This window comes from Grus americana, chromosome 14 (assembly GCF_028858705.1).
Source record: "Grus americana isolate bGruAme1 chromosome 14, bGruAme1.mat, whole genome shotgun sequence".
Lineage (NCBI taxonomy): Eukaryota > Metazoa > Chordata > Aves > Gruiformes > Gruidae > Grus > Grus americana.
This window is the reverse complement of record NC_072865.1, coordinates 12,225,183-12,239,042: the sequence shown is the minus strand read 5'-3', so window position 1 is coordinate 12,239,042 and position 13,860 is coordinate 12,225,183. Positions and strand designations below refer to the sequence as shown.

Genomic DNA, 13,860 nt, shown 5'->3' with positions numbered 1-13,860 from the left:
CGTTTGGGACTGCTCTGTCCTGTGGTATGCCTGAAAATTGTGCCAGACAAGCAAATAGGAAACCAGAGAACCACAGACACCAGGAAATATGTTTGTGTGGAAATAACCCTATTAGTTTTAAGAAAAAGTATGCGAAAGCAAAAAAAAAAAAAAATCCCAATAGTTTGCAGTGGAGTGAATGCTGAATGGCCCCAGTAGTGGTTTTCATTCCTGGAGGTTTGCAGAGGGATTCATCCAGGACACAGCCATCAGTGATGGGGTAATTCAGGAAACCCCCCACGGAAAGGCCCAGCAGTTAGTAGGACTGGCACCCACCTTGCCCCCAGGTCCCGGCCAGACTGCTCCCACTGCTGCTCACATGGGTGCCGAGACCCTGGAGCAGCAGGGCTGGGTGCTCACTCCACCTCTGGTAGGGTCCGATGGGCGGCAGAGCCCAGGACTAGGTGGCATCACAGCTTGCCCGCTCTTGGGGCTTGCTGGCCCTGGACAAACCTGAAGAGCCGCAAGAAACCACACAAGGGAGGAGGCGGCTTTGGCTCTTTCATTTCAGAAGGGCTTGATTTTGGGATGGCCTGGAAAGCATCATTCCAGCACTTTGGGAGGAGAAACGGGCTCCGTAGCCATGCAGGGTTTGCAGGGAAATCCAACAGCTCAGGACACAGCAGGGCTCAGGCTTGCACCCTGACACACAGGGGTGAACCTTGCTCCCCACCTCTGCTCCTCTTTGTATTTCTGATCCTAAGGGTGAGGCTGAAGGTACCCCCCAGTGCACAGCCCTGTTAAAGGCAGGGAGGGCAAAAAGGAGACCATGGTGGGATCCCACTGTCTTGTAAACAAACCCAGGGCCTTTGCCAACACGTAAGTAAATACACAGACCAGCTGAGCAGAAGGGCAACAGGAGACTCCCCATCCCATAGCCCTGCTCCTCCCCATCCCCAAGACACAGCCCCGGGTGCTGTGGCTGCAGCAGGAAAACCCGCCTCCCTTGCCCCCATGGGTCAGTAGTGATGGACACCAAGCACTTCGGGGCTCACGTGGCTTTAGCCTCTGGGAAAATCCAAGGATTGATACAGAAACAGGGTTGGAAAAGAAAAGGAAACAAAGAGCATGATCTGCAAAACTCCAATTCACTCTCAGGGGTGCAGAGGGCGCCTCTGCCACATACAGCACTGAGAATCATACAGAGCTGCAATATAGAGATCTTTCTATGTATATATTTATAGGTATGTATATATTTATAGTGCACTGCATTTAAAACAGCCGAGCCTGCTTCTTCAGCTCGTTCCTCTTCCAGAGGGCCAGGCGGTCGAACTCGGCGATGGTCATGCCAAAGATCTGGTAGAACTCCTCCTGGGAGAGGTGGCGCTGGGGAGAGAGGAGATGCTGAGCCAGGGCTGAGGACCGCAGCCAGCACCTGGGACCAACGGCCACCACACGGGCTGTACGGCTGCAGTGGGGGGAGAGGGCACGCGAGGGGGTCCGATGGCATCCCTTGCCCGGCTGGGTGCAATGAGGGGCTGCAACCCCCAGCAGTGCTCACCTAGGGGGGGGGCACCCAGCTCCCTCCTGCTCCTGCCAAATGCACTTGTGCCATGGGCATGGGGAGCAGCTCTGCCCAGCCAGCAGAGCTGCAGGACAGCTATGACAGTGTGCTGGCACGTGTGTGCTCCTGGGGAGCCGTGGAGATGCTCCTCACATGTCCACAAGCCCCTGCAGCCTAATGCTGCCTGCCAGCTAAGGGGACACCCCACAGGACTGGGTCCTTCTAACCCCGAGGAGATTGTCCCTGATGGAAAAGGCTCCCCTCACCTCTAACCGAGTCCTGTCCACATCTTTGGGCAGCTGGTTCCTCCCCCTCGTCTTCACCAGGAGCAGCTCATAGGGGTATATCTGCACGGGAACAGAAAGACCATGGGGTAGCTCTGGAGCCAGAAGAGGACAGTTGGGGCACACCTGGGAATGGGGCCATGGGGGCCACCAGGCCAAAGCCTTCCCTGCCATAGCAGAGTTTGGGTGGCACAGCTGCCTCCAGGGCTTGGATGGGACAAGGCAGAGGGGGGACTTGATCTCAGGGTGACCCTAATCCACCCCAAATCACCTCAGTGGCTCTGGAATAGCCTGCTCACTCTGCAAAACCAGGAGTGGCCCAGGGATGGGTGTGAGTAGGGAACCACCAGCACAACCACCCTTCTCTGTTCCTCACCCAGGAGACAATTCTGCTTGGCCAAGTGCTTGGGACCCTGGCAGGAGGGGAAGGACTCTGGTCTGAGCCCCACAGTCCTGGGACGGGGCTTTCAGGTGGGGGATGGAGGGGAATGAAGGTAGGGCATTGCGGGCAGAGGGCAAAAGTTTCTTCCTGAAGGGCCTGGGGACACATGGACACGTCTCTGGGACTCCCTCTGGGTGGTACTTGCACCTCCAGCTGGCAGCCGCTCCTTGGAGTGGGAGCATCTTACCTTGTACTCTGCAGGGAGAGAGAAAAGACAGAGACACATGAGCCATGCTGATCCCTCCACTGCCAGGATCCTCCCCCTGGGGCTGTGGGGACCCATGCTTGTCTCCCCGCTTCTCCCTCCAGCCTGGACCTCATCTTCTGGAGCTGCCTGCAGTGGGGTAGGCAGCCCCACGGCACCTGGCTCCATGCCTACAGGGTCCCCTGCCCGCGCTGCTCCCCGGCCCTGCAGTGCCTTACCTCGCATCCCCCAGTTGACGGCGTTCGTGCTGTCGTAGTGGAAAAGCTCGGCACTGGGAGGCTGCGGGAAGGATACAGGGAGGGAGGGAGGGAGGAGTAAGAGGGGGTCCCTCAGCATGGCACCTCCTATGTCCCCGGGGGGAAGGCACCCACCCACCCCGAAGCAGGACCTACTTCCCACATGTGGCAGTGAGGAAACTGAGGCACAAGGCGGTAAAGTGACAAGCCCGGATCACACAGAGGCAGGACCAGGTCTCCTGACCCCCAGCAATTGCTGCCCCAGGGTATAAAGCAAAGCTCTTGCGTTGGGAAGGAACACCAGCATCTCTCTGAAACGTGTCCTGCAGGACATTCAGGGCAGGCACCTCTGTCCTGTAGTGCACTTTGGACAGGGCACTTCGGTCCCCAGTACGGGTCATTTTGGATTGGCACAGACCAGCAGTGACAGCAGGGGTGCAGAGAATGGGGGAGCAGGACACCCTAGTCGTGAAAGGGGAGCACCGGGGGCTTTGAGGAGCCTGAGGAGAACAATGAAGGGTGCAGAGATGCCTGGCAGCAGCAGGATACAGGCAGAAGGCACTTACCCTGTGCAGCCCGTTCCTCCTGTAGGCAGGGAGGGAGGCCGACTTAGAAATGAGGGGATCTACAAAGAAGCCACCAAGGTGCATAAGGGAAAACGCAAGGGTGAGCCCCACACCCCAGGAGAGCACCCGCTGGGCCACCTTACCCCTGTGCTCCCACATCGCTACCCAGCTCCACATTTACCCAGCTCTGTCTCCTTCCAGCTCCAACTTGTTTCCAGCCATGCTTCCTCCCGTACTGATATTCCTCTCCCCAAAATCCCTCTCCCATGGCAGCCCTCCCACCTCACCCTTCAGCACAACACAATCTATTCTCTCAGTTTCTCTAACTCATCCTCTCCCAGCGCTGCCACCAGCTCTGCCCTAGTTCAGCTCTACCCTGGCCCAGCCTTTCAAGGGCTGCTTCTTCTCTCCCCTTCCTCCCTCCCTGGTCCCAGCATCTCCTCCAGCTCAGGCTCTGGACCGCACAGCCACAGGGGACAGCCACGGAGGGCTGCACGCTCACACACTCACCGCTGTCGGCCAGGTAGTGCATCCGGGGAGCTGCAAGGAGAGCAGAGCCGGGCGTCAGGGAGGACCGAGTGCCCCACACCAGGCAGAACTGCCCAGATGCCAGCCCCATGGGTCCTCCTTGGGGCTCCTGGGAGCCCAGCGGGGCTGAGAGGCTCCCTGAGCATCCCCATCTCCGTGAGGGCAGATGTGCCATGAGGAAGGAGAGCATGGCACGGGCAGGGGCATCTATGTTGCCAGGCCCTCCAACACCGCCAGCCCCTCCTGCAGCCCCAAGGGGAGAGGGGCTGGGTGCCCTGGGTGCTGTGCAGTGAGAGCAGCACAAGCAAGGAAGGCAACCCTGGGGCCATCCAGCAGGTCTGGGGTGCCAGGAGGTCCCAGATGTGCCATTAGTGAGGAGGTACACACGCAGCGAGCCCAAAACAGGTCAGAGTGAAGCCAGCGAGGCTGTGCTGTGAGATTCCCAAGGGACCCTTCAACCACCCAGTGAGGCACTCACCAGGCCGCCCGGACTGCAAACACCCGCCGGGCAATGCCCCATCCCGGCTGCGGCACAGGGAATGGATGGAGCCCTCCGGAGAGGAAAAGAGTCTCCCACCTGGCACCAGCACCTCTCCCACCACCCCACCCCTGTGCCCTGTCCTTCCCTCTGCACCCCAGCAAACTTCCCACAGGGGCTAGGGCCATGCAGTGCCAGGTGGGACGGGCAGATGGACAGGGCTGTCCTTACAGCCATTGAGGGAGCCCTCGTAGCCAGCCGTGTGCAGGGCTTCTCTGCTGCTGGCCGAGCTGCGAGGGGGTGTCCAGGGGTCTGCGTAGGAGTTGGACCGAGCCTTCATCTCCTCCCTCAGGATCAGCCTGCCGATGCCACTCTGGATCTGGGTGGGGGGAAAGCCACTTTTGCACCCCTCCTTTCCTCACCCGGCCCTTCCTGACCACTGGCACATCGTGGCAGGGCACGGCACCTCCTGGTATGGGCCCAGCACCTCCCATCTGCTCCCTTGTCCTCAGGGACAAGGTGCTGGGGTGGGGTGTCTGGGCAAGCGGGGTGCATCCCCCCTCAAGGGAGATCACTCACCTTGTGCATGCCTCGGTCATACCCGTCCTCCTCACCTCCTGACGAGAACCTCCGGGCCCGGGGGGCTGCAAGGAGACACGTCGGGGGATCAGACAGGGGTGAAGGTAGAGGCAGGTGGGGAGGAGACAGTCCCCAGCTGCATGAGGACAGCCAAGTCTCAAGGGCTGCTAGGATTTTGGGGTCACTTTGGCAGGTGTCTCAGCTCAACCCCACCTTTGGGTCCAAACCCAGCTCAGGGTGGGGGTTCCCTCCCAGAAGTGGATGAGCTTGGAGGCAGGAATGGGTTTCCCTTTCTGCCAGCACCATGGGGGGCTGTTACCTTTGGGGGAGCCTTGGAAGGACCAGTACTCTGACTCGGAATGGTAATACGGGTCAGGGGAGTAGGCAGGGCTGTACTTGGATGACTGTGCAATGTCTTCACTGGTTTTGCTTTTCGTTGCTGCAGGGAGGTTGTCTGCAAAAGGAGCAGGGAGAGCTGTAACGATGACCCTGAGTCCCGCCAGCAGGACTTGCAAAGATCCACCCCAGGACAAAGGCAAATCCTCTTCCCTCCCCTCTTCCCAGTGACCACCAGCGATTTATGTCTGGGACAGCACTGAGCAGAGCTAGGAATAATCTATTTTCAAACTGCTGGCACCTCCTGGAGATAAGGGTGCAGAGGCAGATGGTGGGGACAGTCACAAGCAGAGGAGCTGGAAAGGGACCCAAACAGCTCATAGCCCACAGCACCAAGACAAGCTCTGGCTCCTGCAAAGAGGTCACCCCCAGCCCCAGTACCACCAGGGCCACCGACCTCCCCGTGCCCCTGTGCCTCAGGCTGTCCCATCACCTGGAGGGCTATAACTGCACAGGCGGGAGGGGATGGAGGAAAGCTCAGTCCCGGCAGGGAAAGGGCTCTTGGAGGGTTACTGCCAGGGGAAGGCAGCAGTGGGCTGTGCAGCAGGGGGGAGCAGAGGGGTGACCCCATCAGCTCCGGCTCTGGCAGGGGCTCAGCACCCTATGGCAGGGCCACACACACAGCTCTGCTCAGTCTGGGGGCTGAGCCTTGGCAGCACACGAGAAAACCAAGGGTGAGCCCTGATCCTTTCCCCCGAGGCCAGGGGACTCGCAGGGGAAGGAGCACCAAGGACAGGCTGTGCGGCAGAGCCACCCCACCACCCCAAGCAGGGGCAGGGGACCCTGCCAACGGCAGCTACTTACAGCAGCGGGTGCAGCCAGCAGCGGGGTGGCGGGAGTTGGGCAGGTGGGAAGGGAGAGCCCAGGGAGAGAGAAGAGACAGAGTTACTGCTCGGGGGGAGCTGCTGTCCCCCTACACACAGAAGCAAGCAGGGAGAGCACAAGCCAGCCCTGCTGAGACACACCAAACACCCCTGTGCCTCCTCCCCGGTCTTCAACGCCCCCTGCTCCCCGGGCCCATTTTACCCTGGAGCATCTGTCCAGGACAGGCTGTGATTTTCCTCCAGGGCTCCAGATGAAACTGCAAATTACCTTCTTCATCCCTTTCCTGCAGCTGCTCTGGCTCCTGGCATCAGCTAGCAACGGCCACCCTCTTCCCCTCTACCACCCCTCTGTGGACTCGCTCCCCCTCCCATGGCTATCCTTGTCCCTGGCGCTGCTGACAGCCTTCGCCTGCGTTCCTTGCAACAGGGATGTGGTTCAAAGCTTTTTCCTCACACTGAACCCTGCATTCTGCTGCTCAGAGGGGAAGCAGGACCATTAGCCCACCAAAGCCTGCTCACCCTGATGCCTGCTCCCAACTCCTGCCCTGCCCCAAATGCAACTCAGCCAGACCGAGCCCCGCACTGGTACCCTGCCCCGCTTCCCCCATGGAGCAGAGCCCAGCGTGCAAATGGCAGACCATACCGTGTCGCTTATAGATGGGGGGTTTCCGGTAGATGTTACTCTCGCCGGCAGCTGGTGGCAGAAGAAAGAAAGAAAAGGAAGAAAAAAGGAAAGAAGGGAGGAAGGGGAGGTCAGCATGGGCGTGCTGAGAGCAGACAGGACAAAGGTCCTGCAGGAGATGCTATCCCCACGCCACGTTTCCATCACACAGCCGCCTCCAGGTCCACGCGTCCCACGGGAGTGCAGTGCCAGGCCAGGGCCAGGCAGGCTCCGGGACGGGCAGCAGGAGCATGGTCCCGGGGCTGCCTTCGGGCAGCAGTGCGCACAGAAGACATGCAGTGAGCGCCCCAGCATCAGCATGCACCGTGGGGCGGCGCGCGCTGCCGGCCCCGGGAGGGAGCAGCACAGCCAGGAACCACCGGCCACCCCTGCCAGCCGGCAGCAATGTACCACGGCTCACGCTAGTGCGGTTTCTTGGGGGTGCCAGCATCTGGAAGAACCATCTGCAATCTACCTGGGGTGAAACAACATCAGCCAAAGCCTCTTTCCGCAGCAGAGAGAGAAAAGAGCGAGCTGGGAGGGAAAGCGAGCTGGAGCCTGGCACTGAGAGCTATGGTCCCCGCGCAGGGACCAGGCAGCAGAGCTGGCGGAGCAGGGAGGGGGCCATCCATAAACCACCGACCATCAGTGGGAGGGCAGGGCAGGGCAAGCGGCAGGGCCAAACCCTGGCAGCGATGGGATGGGAGCAGGGGACCACAGTGGGGAGCCTTTGGGTGTCCCCACAGCGCTGTCCCAGGGCATCAGCTACACATTGTGGAGGACAAGGGCAGCGGGAGATGCCTACAGCTGAGCAGGCTGGTCTGGGGCTCTGGCCCCCCTGCACATGCTGAAGGATGGATGGGCAGCTCTGCCTGCTTCCCTCCCCACTCTCCCCTTCTGCCCACTCTGTCCCCATGGGCTCTGTGTGGCCGGGAGCGGGTGATGGCCCTTACCTGATGGCCCCCTGCAATCCCTGCAGAAGGGGAGCAGGCATCTGGCAAGCCCAGAAGACTCTGGGGGGAGGGAGCAGCGGGCCCTAGGGGGAGTATAAAATAGTCATCTGTAGCGGATGGGTGCGGAAAGGCCTCCGGCAGACACGCTTCAGCTTGTGATCCTGGGGGGGGAGGCAGGGAAGGGACAGGTTCTCCGCAGGGGACTTGTCTTCGTGTGGGGGGTGGAGGAAGGTCAGGGAAGAGGAAGAAGAGGGATATTGCAAGGATCAAGCAGACTCCGGGCGGCTCTGGGACGTCCGGGTGGTGATGGGGAAGAAGGAGGGTTCAAGCTGCAGGTCCTGTTTATGGATGGCCTCTACCAGGGGTAGATCCTGCTGCCAGCTGGCTCTAGGCAGGCGGTGGAGCTACGCATGCGACACAGGGGGGACGGCACATGCGGGCATGCCACAGACACGGCGCTTCCCCGGGAACCGGGGAGCTCCAGAGCCTACCTGGGATGTGGAAATGCTTGGGTGCTTGGTATGAGGTTGGAGTGGAAGACCTCACATCTAACTGGCTATAGTAGGGGGAGCTGCGCCCGCTCTCGGTGCCTACGCGGTGCCGAGCAGAAGCAGCCATAAGTGACCGAGAGAGAGAACAAGAGGCAGAAGAAAACGGGTGTTAAATGCAGCAGTGTTAGAAGAGTGGGGGGCGACCCACGTGGTGGGGGTGACAGGGACGTGTGCCAGGCCATGGTCCAGGATGGGGCGTGATGGAGCAGGGGAAGATTTCCCGCATCTCCAGAGGAAGGCGGGATGCAAAGGAACCGTGTGCTGGTGCTGTTCCAGGGCAGCAGGTTGCCCTGCCGCTGGTGAGATGAAAGCCGAGTGTGCTGCAGAGGCAAACAGTGACGGCGCCTTGGTGGTGCAGCGTGGGGGTAGCTCAGGGAATGCAGGACTTCTGGAATTACTGACCTCGGATTTTCCCAGTGATTCCTCCCCGGCTCCAAAGGACAGAAGACATGGCACAGACACACTCTGCTTCCTCCCCTGACATGCTCCAGGGTGTGCACACACGAGCGTGTGTGTAAGGACTCCCCTTACAGCCCTGGCTGGGTACAAGCACTCTCATGCACACCCCTCCCAGAGTTACCAAGCCAGCTGAGGGGTCTTCACTGGACCTGGGAGTCACTTCTTTCCCCACTCCATCCTCCATGAGCCCCAGCTCAGGTCTGAGCCAGGACAAAGCCCCCTTGAGCTCTGATGAGTCAGGGGAACCAGAGGATGCACACAGCAAAGTTGGTCACTGCCTCTCAGCTCCTGTTGCTGTCAGCCCTCCATGGACCCCCCCCGGACCTCCCACCTGCTTGCCAGAGGAGGGACCACTGAGGTCCCCTGGGAGAAGCAGGGGACACTTCGGTGATCCCCGCTCCACTTGAGGGTCTGAGCTTAACTCAGCCTGAGGTTGCAGATGAAATCCTCACCTGAGCGGTAGAAATGGTGGGGGGACCTCGGAATGGTGGGGGACATGCCCTGGCGGCTGTAGGTGGGGGAGTCGATGTAGCCAGGGCTGGAGGCTCGCCTCTGCCGCGTGTCAAAGCTCTCGTAGATGTCCTGGGGACAGGGAAAGGCGTGGAGAGAAGCAGGGTTAGAGCTGGCAGGGCGAGGGATGAGGCAGGTCAGTGTCTCAGCAGCCCTGCGGGGAGGTGCCCCATGGACAGGGGTCCTCATGCTTGTGGCAGCCCAGGAGGATGCATGCTCTGCGGCATGACATGCTGGGCAGCATGCATTTCCTCCGCGGCTGGAGGGGGTCCTCAGGCTGCTCTGCCTCCCCAGTGCCTAAGTGCAGGCAGCAAAGCCCAGGGTTTGGGACCAGGTGACAGTGTCTGGCCAGAGGCTTTCACCCCCTTGCCTGGAGATCATCCCTCTCCCTGTGCCTGTTCCCAATTACTGGTGTCCCCCCCCACGGGGCAGAAGCTGCATGCTGGGTCCACTCTGCCAGGGAGGGCTTGCCTGCTGCTCTCCCCAGGGCCCAAAGGACAGGACCCTCGTGGACAGGGTCCCCCCATCTCCCCCCACCTCGGGGCAGCACCCGGGCAGAGGGACATTCAGCAGAGCACTGCAGCAGCAGCAGCAGGTAACAGACCCCTCGGTGCGCGGCGGGGGCATTACCTGTGAGTACGGGGAGAGGGTCCCCAGGGACTGGAGGCAGCAGGAGGCAAAGAGGGGAGAGAGAGAGAGACAGACAGCACGTGGTTAAGGGGACAGTGACAGACTGGGGTCCCACAGCAGCTCGTTTGCCCCGTGTTACAGCCACGTCACAGCTGCCAGGCAGCGAGGGCGGCAGGCGGCACGGCCAGAGCTGAACTGCGGCAGGACCCCGGGCAGGGAGCCCCTGGCCAGGAGGGGACCTGGCGCGAGGATGGCACCTCCTGAATTGGCAGCCTGCACCCTTTCTCAGAGACCTCGGTGGAGCGGCTGCAGGGGGAACGGTGGCTGCTGGCCCCAGAGCAGGCCATGGCCGTGCTGCCTGCACCATCACCAGGTGGGCTGGAGGAAACCAGACTTGTGACAAGCCTTAGGACTGGAGAAGAGCTGCCGCTGCTGCTGATCATTACAGTCCTTTTCCAGGACCACCTCAGGTCCCCCAGCGCTGTGTGAGCTGCTCAGACCCTCTTCCATGGACTTACTGAAATAATCCAGCAGCCCCAGCCTGCCTGGGGGACTGGGGAAGGGCAGTCCCATGCCACGTGCTGCTCAGGCATCATCTCGCCACACGCCTGCAAATACTCACTTACCAAGGCCCCTTGCCCTGGCTGTGGGGCCAGCACCCAACAGGGGCAGCCCCACCATGCTCCAGAGATGCCACGCTGGGGCTGGGTGGCCAGGAGGCTTGCCTGCCAGGGGCCAGGCTTTGGGCTGAGCCTGCTGGCCGTCTGTCCCTCCACCCCAGAGGGATGCACGTGTGCTGCATGCCCTCGTCCTCTCCTGCTGCGGGCTGCAATGGGTGAGCTCCCTGCCACATCACTCCCGAGGGTGACGTCTCCTCCCGCACAAGCGCTGTCTGTCCCTGCACGTCGGGCCTGCGGCACAGTGTGGGCAGGGAGCTGCCATCAGCTGATAAGGTTACTAGTTTCTTTCTTTCTTTCCTTACAGTAGCAGCACCAAGATTTCTCTTCCAGCCCAGGCCCTCTTCCCAGTGACAGGGAGCCTCGGGGAGAGGTCTTACCCCCACTCCTGCCTCCCTGCCGTATTCCCACTGGAGTAAGCAAACTCACGCAGTTTTCCCCATCACCCTGAATCAGGACCCAGCTCCCTGCACAGCCCGGCATTGGGCGTATGGAGACTCAGTACCTCCCCATAGCTATATCTCTCCAGCGTCTCATCCGACGTGTATCTGTGATAGGGCTCGTAGGAAATGAGGTCAGGACGCTGGACTTCATAGATGGCTTTAATCTTGGGAAGAGCTGCCAGGTCTTTGTAATTAAGGATCTCATTATCCACTTTAGCCTAGGGAGAGGGAGAGACAGAGACAGAGAGACGGAAAGGAAGAGGAGGACAGAAGGAAGGGGAGGCTGGAGCGCACAGTGTGGAGCCAGCACAGAGCAGACAGAGCCCATCGTCATCCCAGCAGCAGGAAGAGGTAAGAGGAGATGCCTGAGAGGCAGCAGCGGGAAGGGGCAGAGGAGCTGGGAGGGTGGGACTGTGTCCCTCGGAGCGCTCCTGCTCTGTGCCAATGGCACTGGTGGCACGGCATGCTGCTGGGGCACAGCTTGTCTGTGCTATCCCCAAATGCTGGGCTTGTCCCTGGAGGACACCTCACGCTGCAGAGCAACACCAGGAACCTGCCGCTCCCTTCCTTGGGGCCGGAGCATCCGTCCTGCCCTGCGCGGATGAGGGGCAGAGCTGTACTTACGCAGATGACGCGGTTTGGGGAGCCAATGCTGGAACCAGGGGGTGAGATGGAGGTTTCTGACGTTCTTCTGTGCTGTGGAGGCAGAAAAGCAGAGGACATGTGGGAGCATGCTGAGGAGGGACCCCTGAGCAGGCGCAATGCTAGGTGCAGCAAGCAATTTGTTGGTTTTGGGGCTGAATTTCACTCAAGGTCCAGTTCCTCTGCCCTTTCATCCTCTCGCTGCGGGTGCCCACGGCCTTGCAGGCTGCCCTGCCATCCAGCTTTGCGCCCTGGTCTCTCCTGAGGCCAGATCTGGAGTCAGGCGAGTGGCCTGGCAAGACCCAGCGGGCAGCCATCCCCGTGGCCAGCCAGGCGCAGAGAGGGAGCAACAGCCCAAGGGGTGCAGGGGGGGTGGAGAGGGGACTGCTGTGCCCCCTCCCCGGCTGGGGCACGGGCTGCTGCCAGCCAGGAGCCAGGTCCCCGCTAACACCCACCATCCCCTGGGCAGTGGGGACAGAGCTCATGCCAGCCTCGGGAAGCCACCCTGGGCTTGGACACTGCCACAACAGTTCACCTCCAGCAGGGACTTGGGGGCAACATCACACGGGACATGGCACCTCTCGGAGATGCCCCTCACCCTGCTGCCTACCTTTAGCTTCTTCTCTGCTCTGGCTGCCTGCTTGCAGATGGGGTGCCACACTTCAGAGCCTGCAACGCAGCAAAGGGAAAGTCTTTCAGCTCCACGCGCAGCTCACCCCCGCTGCTAGGGATCGTCCAGCTCCCCCTGCCATGGGGGAGCCCCGTCCTGTCCCTGCCGCCTCCAGCACTGACCTGCAGCCCGCGGTCCCCCGGGGGGGACGTGTCAGCGCTCTCCCTAGTTGCGTTGAGCAACCGGTGTTATAGGAGTGCAACTCCTGCATGCTTGGGGGTAGCTCCTGGGGGGCCCTGCAGGGGCAGGAGGTAGGAACTGGAGTCTCTCCATGGGGAGCAGCGCAGGAGAGAGGCACTGAGCCCCAAGGATGCAGAGGGGGGTCACCTGCTGCGTCCCACCAGCTCTCCTGGGTGCCTTCTCCACTACAGCACAGCCACAGGCATGTGCCCACTGGGAAAGCAGGGCAGTGGGCACCGGGTGTCCGTACTAAGAAATGAAACAGCTCCCAAGCACAGAGACGTAGGGGCCAACACTACTAAACTCTGACGGCAAACCCAGGTGTGATTTTGGCCCAGCACAACCAGTGCTCAGCCAGGCAGCTCCTGCTGGTTAAACTCAGGGTAACACTGAGCCCAGGACGTCCACAGCCCCTCACACACCCTCTGGGCTGGAACCAGCAAAGCCACCAAGCTTTGTCCAGGTGTGCCCCGGGATGGATGCTGAGCACACCCATCCTGCTGCTGCCCACGACAGGGCCTTGCTGGGACCCCCACCCCAGCTCTCTCAGTGCACAGTTCCCCCTTTGCCACCCGTGGGATCATTAGTGATGGGCAAGTGCAGGTTACTGAGAGAACACAAACCCTCCCTCTGCACTTGAAATAGCCCCTAAGGCAGCTCCAGGCATGGAGGGGCTCCTGCTGAAACCAAACCCAAACCATCCAGCTGTGCCGAGCAAAAGCCTTACCCCTCTGGTGCTGCTTGCAGCGTAACCTGGACAGGGGGAGTTGGGGACGGTGGGGAAAGGGTCCTGGACCACCCTCCCATGGGGCTGGGGAAAGTGGAGAGCCAGGCACCCTGTGCCCCTCCCAGCCTCTATGCGCTGGGTACAGGCCAGGGACACATCCAGGCATGCCCGGCAGCGCTCCCCAGCTGTGCAGGGGGACTCGCAGGGAGCAAAAAGCTGCCAACGAGGAGCAAAGTCTCCTCCAGCTCAGTGGCAGGGAAAGTTTCATGGAGAGAAATGATTGCCACACAGCTCAGGAAGAGCACAAGGTCTGGGGAGCAGAGGAGAAGGGTTCTCTGGCATTGCTGCACAGAGACCTTTTTGGCACCAATCGCCATGAGGACCCAAACCCCAAATGCCCCCACAGCCAGCACCTCCGCACAGCCAGGCTGGTCCATGCCCCAACGTGGGGCAGGGGAGTCCCTTCTTGACGCAGCAGGATCCCTACCTGTGAGGTACATCTCCTCTCCTTCTGTGAACATCTGGTGGCAGCGGACACATCTGGCACAGGTGGGGTGGTAGTGCTTCCCTCCTGCCTGCAAGGGTGAGCAGAGAAGAGGAGCCCCTGAGCAAGGCAGGACATGGTGACCTGCTCACATCCCTGAGGGTGAGTGGCCCTGGCATCACTCGCTGCTGC

The 13,860-nt window shown here is 61.0% G+C and overlaps 1 protein-coding gene across 3 annotated transcripts in view; it reads right to left on the bottom strand.

The window, feature by feature from the left end:
- Positions 1 to 1,100: 1,100 nt before the first annotated feature.
- Positions 1,101 to 13,860, bottom strand: part of ABLIM3 (actin binding LIM protein family member 3) — a 56,785-nt gene continuing 44,025 nt past the window's right edge. The window contains exons 7-23 of one of the 3 annotated variants that reach the window (XM_054842180.1): positions 13,672 to 13,759; positions 12,218 to 12,276; positions 11,590 to 11,661; positions 11,028 to 11,183; positions 9,846 to 9,875; positions 9,158 to 9,287; positions 8,187 to 8,285; positions 6,725 to 6,775; positions 5,181 to 5,315; positions 4,862 to 4,926; positions 4,514 to 4,661; positions 3,787 to 3,816; positions 3,277 to 3,335; positions 2,693 to 2,753; positions 2,457 to 2,464; positions 1,810 to 1,890; positions 1,102 to 1,365 (exon numbers count right to left, since the gene is read on the bottom strand). In XM_054842180.1, the coding sequence (XP_054698155.1) occupies positions 1,252 to 1,365; positions 1,810 to 1,890; positions 2,457 to 2,464; positions 2,693 to 2,753; positions 3,277 to 3,335; positions 3,787 to 3,816; positions 4,514 to 4,661; positions 4,862 to 4,926; positions 5,181 to 5,315; positions 6,725 to 6,775; positions 8,187 to 8,285; positions 9,158 to 9,287; positions 9,846 to 9,875; positions 11,028 to 11,183; positions 11,590 to 11,661; positions 12,218 to 12,276; positions 13,672 to 13,759 (1,386 nt within the window). In that variant the 3' untranslated portion in view covers positions 1,102 to 1,251. Of the gene's footprint in view, positions 1,366 to 1,809; positions 2,465 to 2,692; positions 2,754 to 3,276; positions 3,336 to 3,786; positions 3,817 to 4,513; positions 4,662 to 4,861; positions 4,927 to 5,180; positions 5,316 to 6,724; positions 6,776 to 8,186; positions 8,286 to 9,157; positions 9,288 to 9,845; positions 9,876 to 11,027; positions 11,184 to 11,589; positions 11,662 to 12,217; positions 12,277 to 13,671; positions 13,760 to 13,860 lie in introns of all 3 variants that reach the window. The other 2 variants (XR_008579323.1, XR_008579324.1) reach the window with 2 other exon arrangements.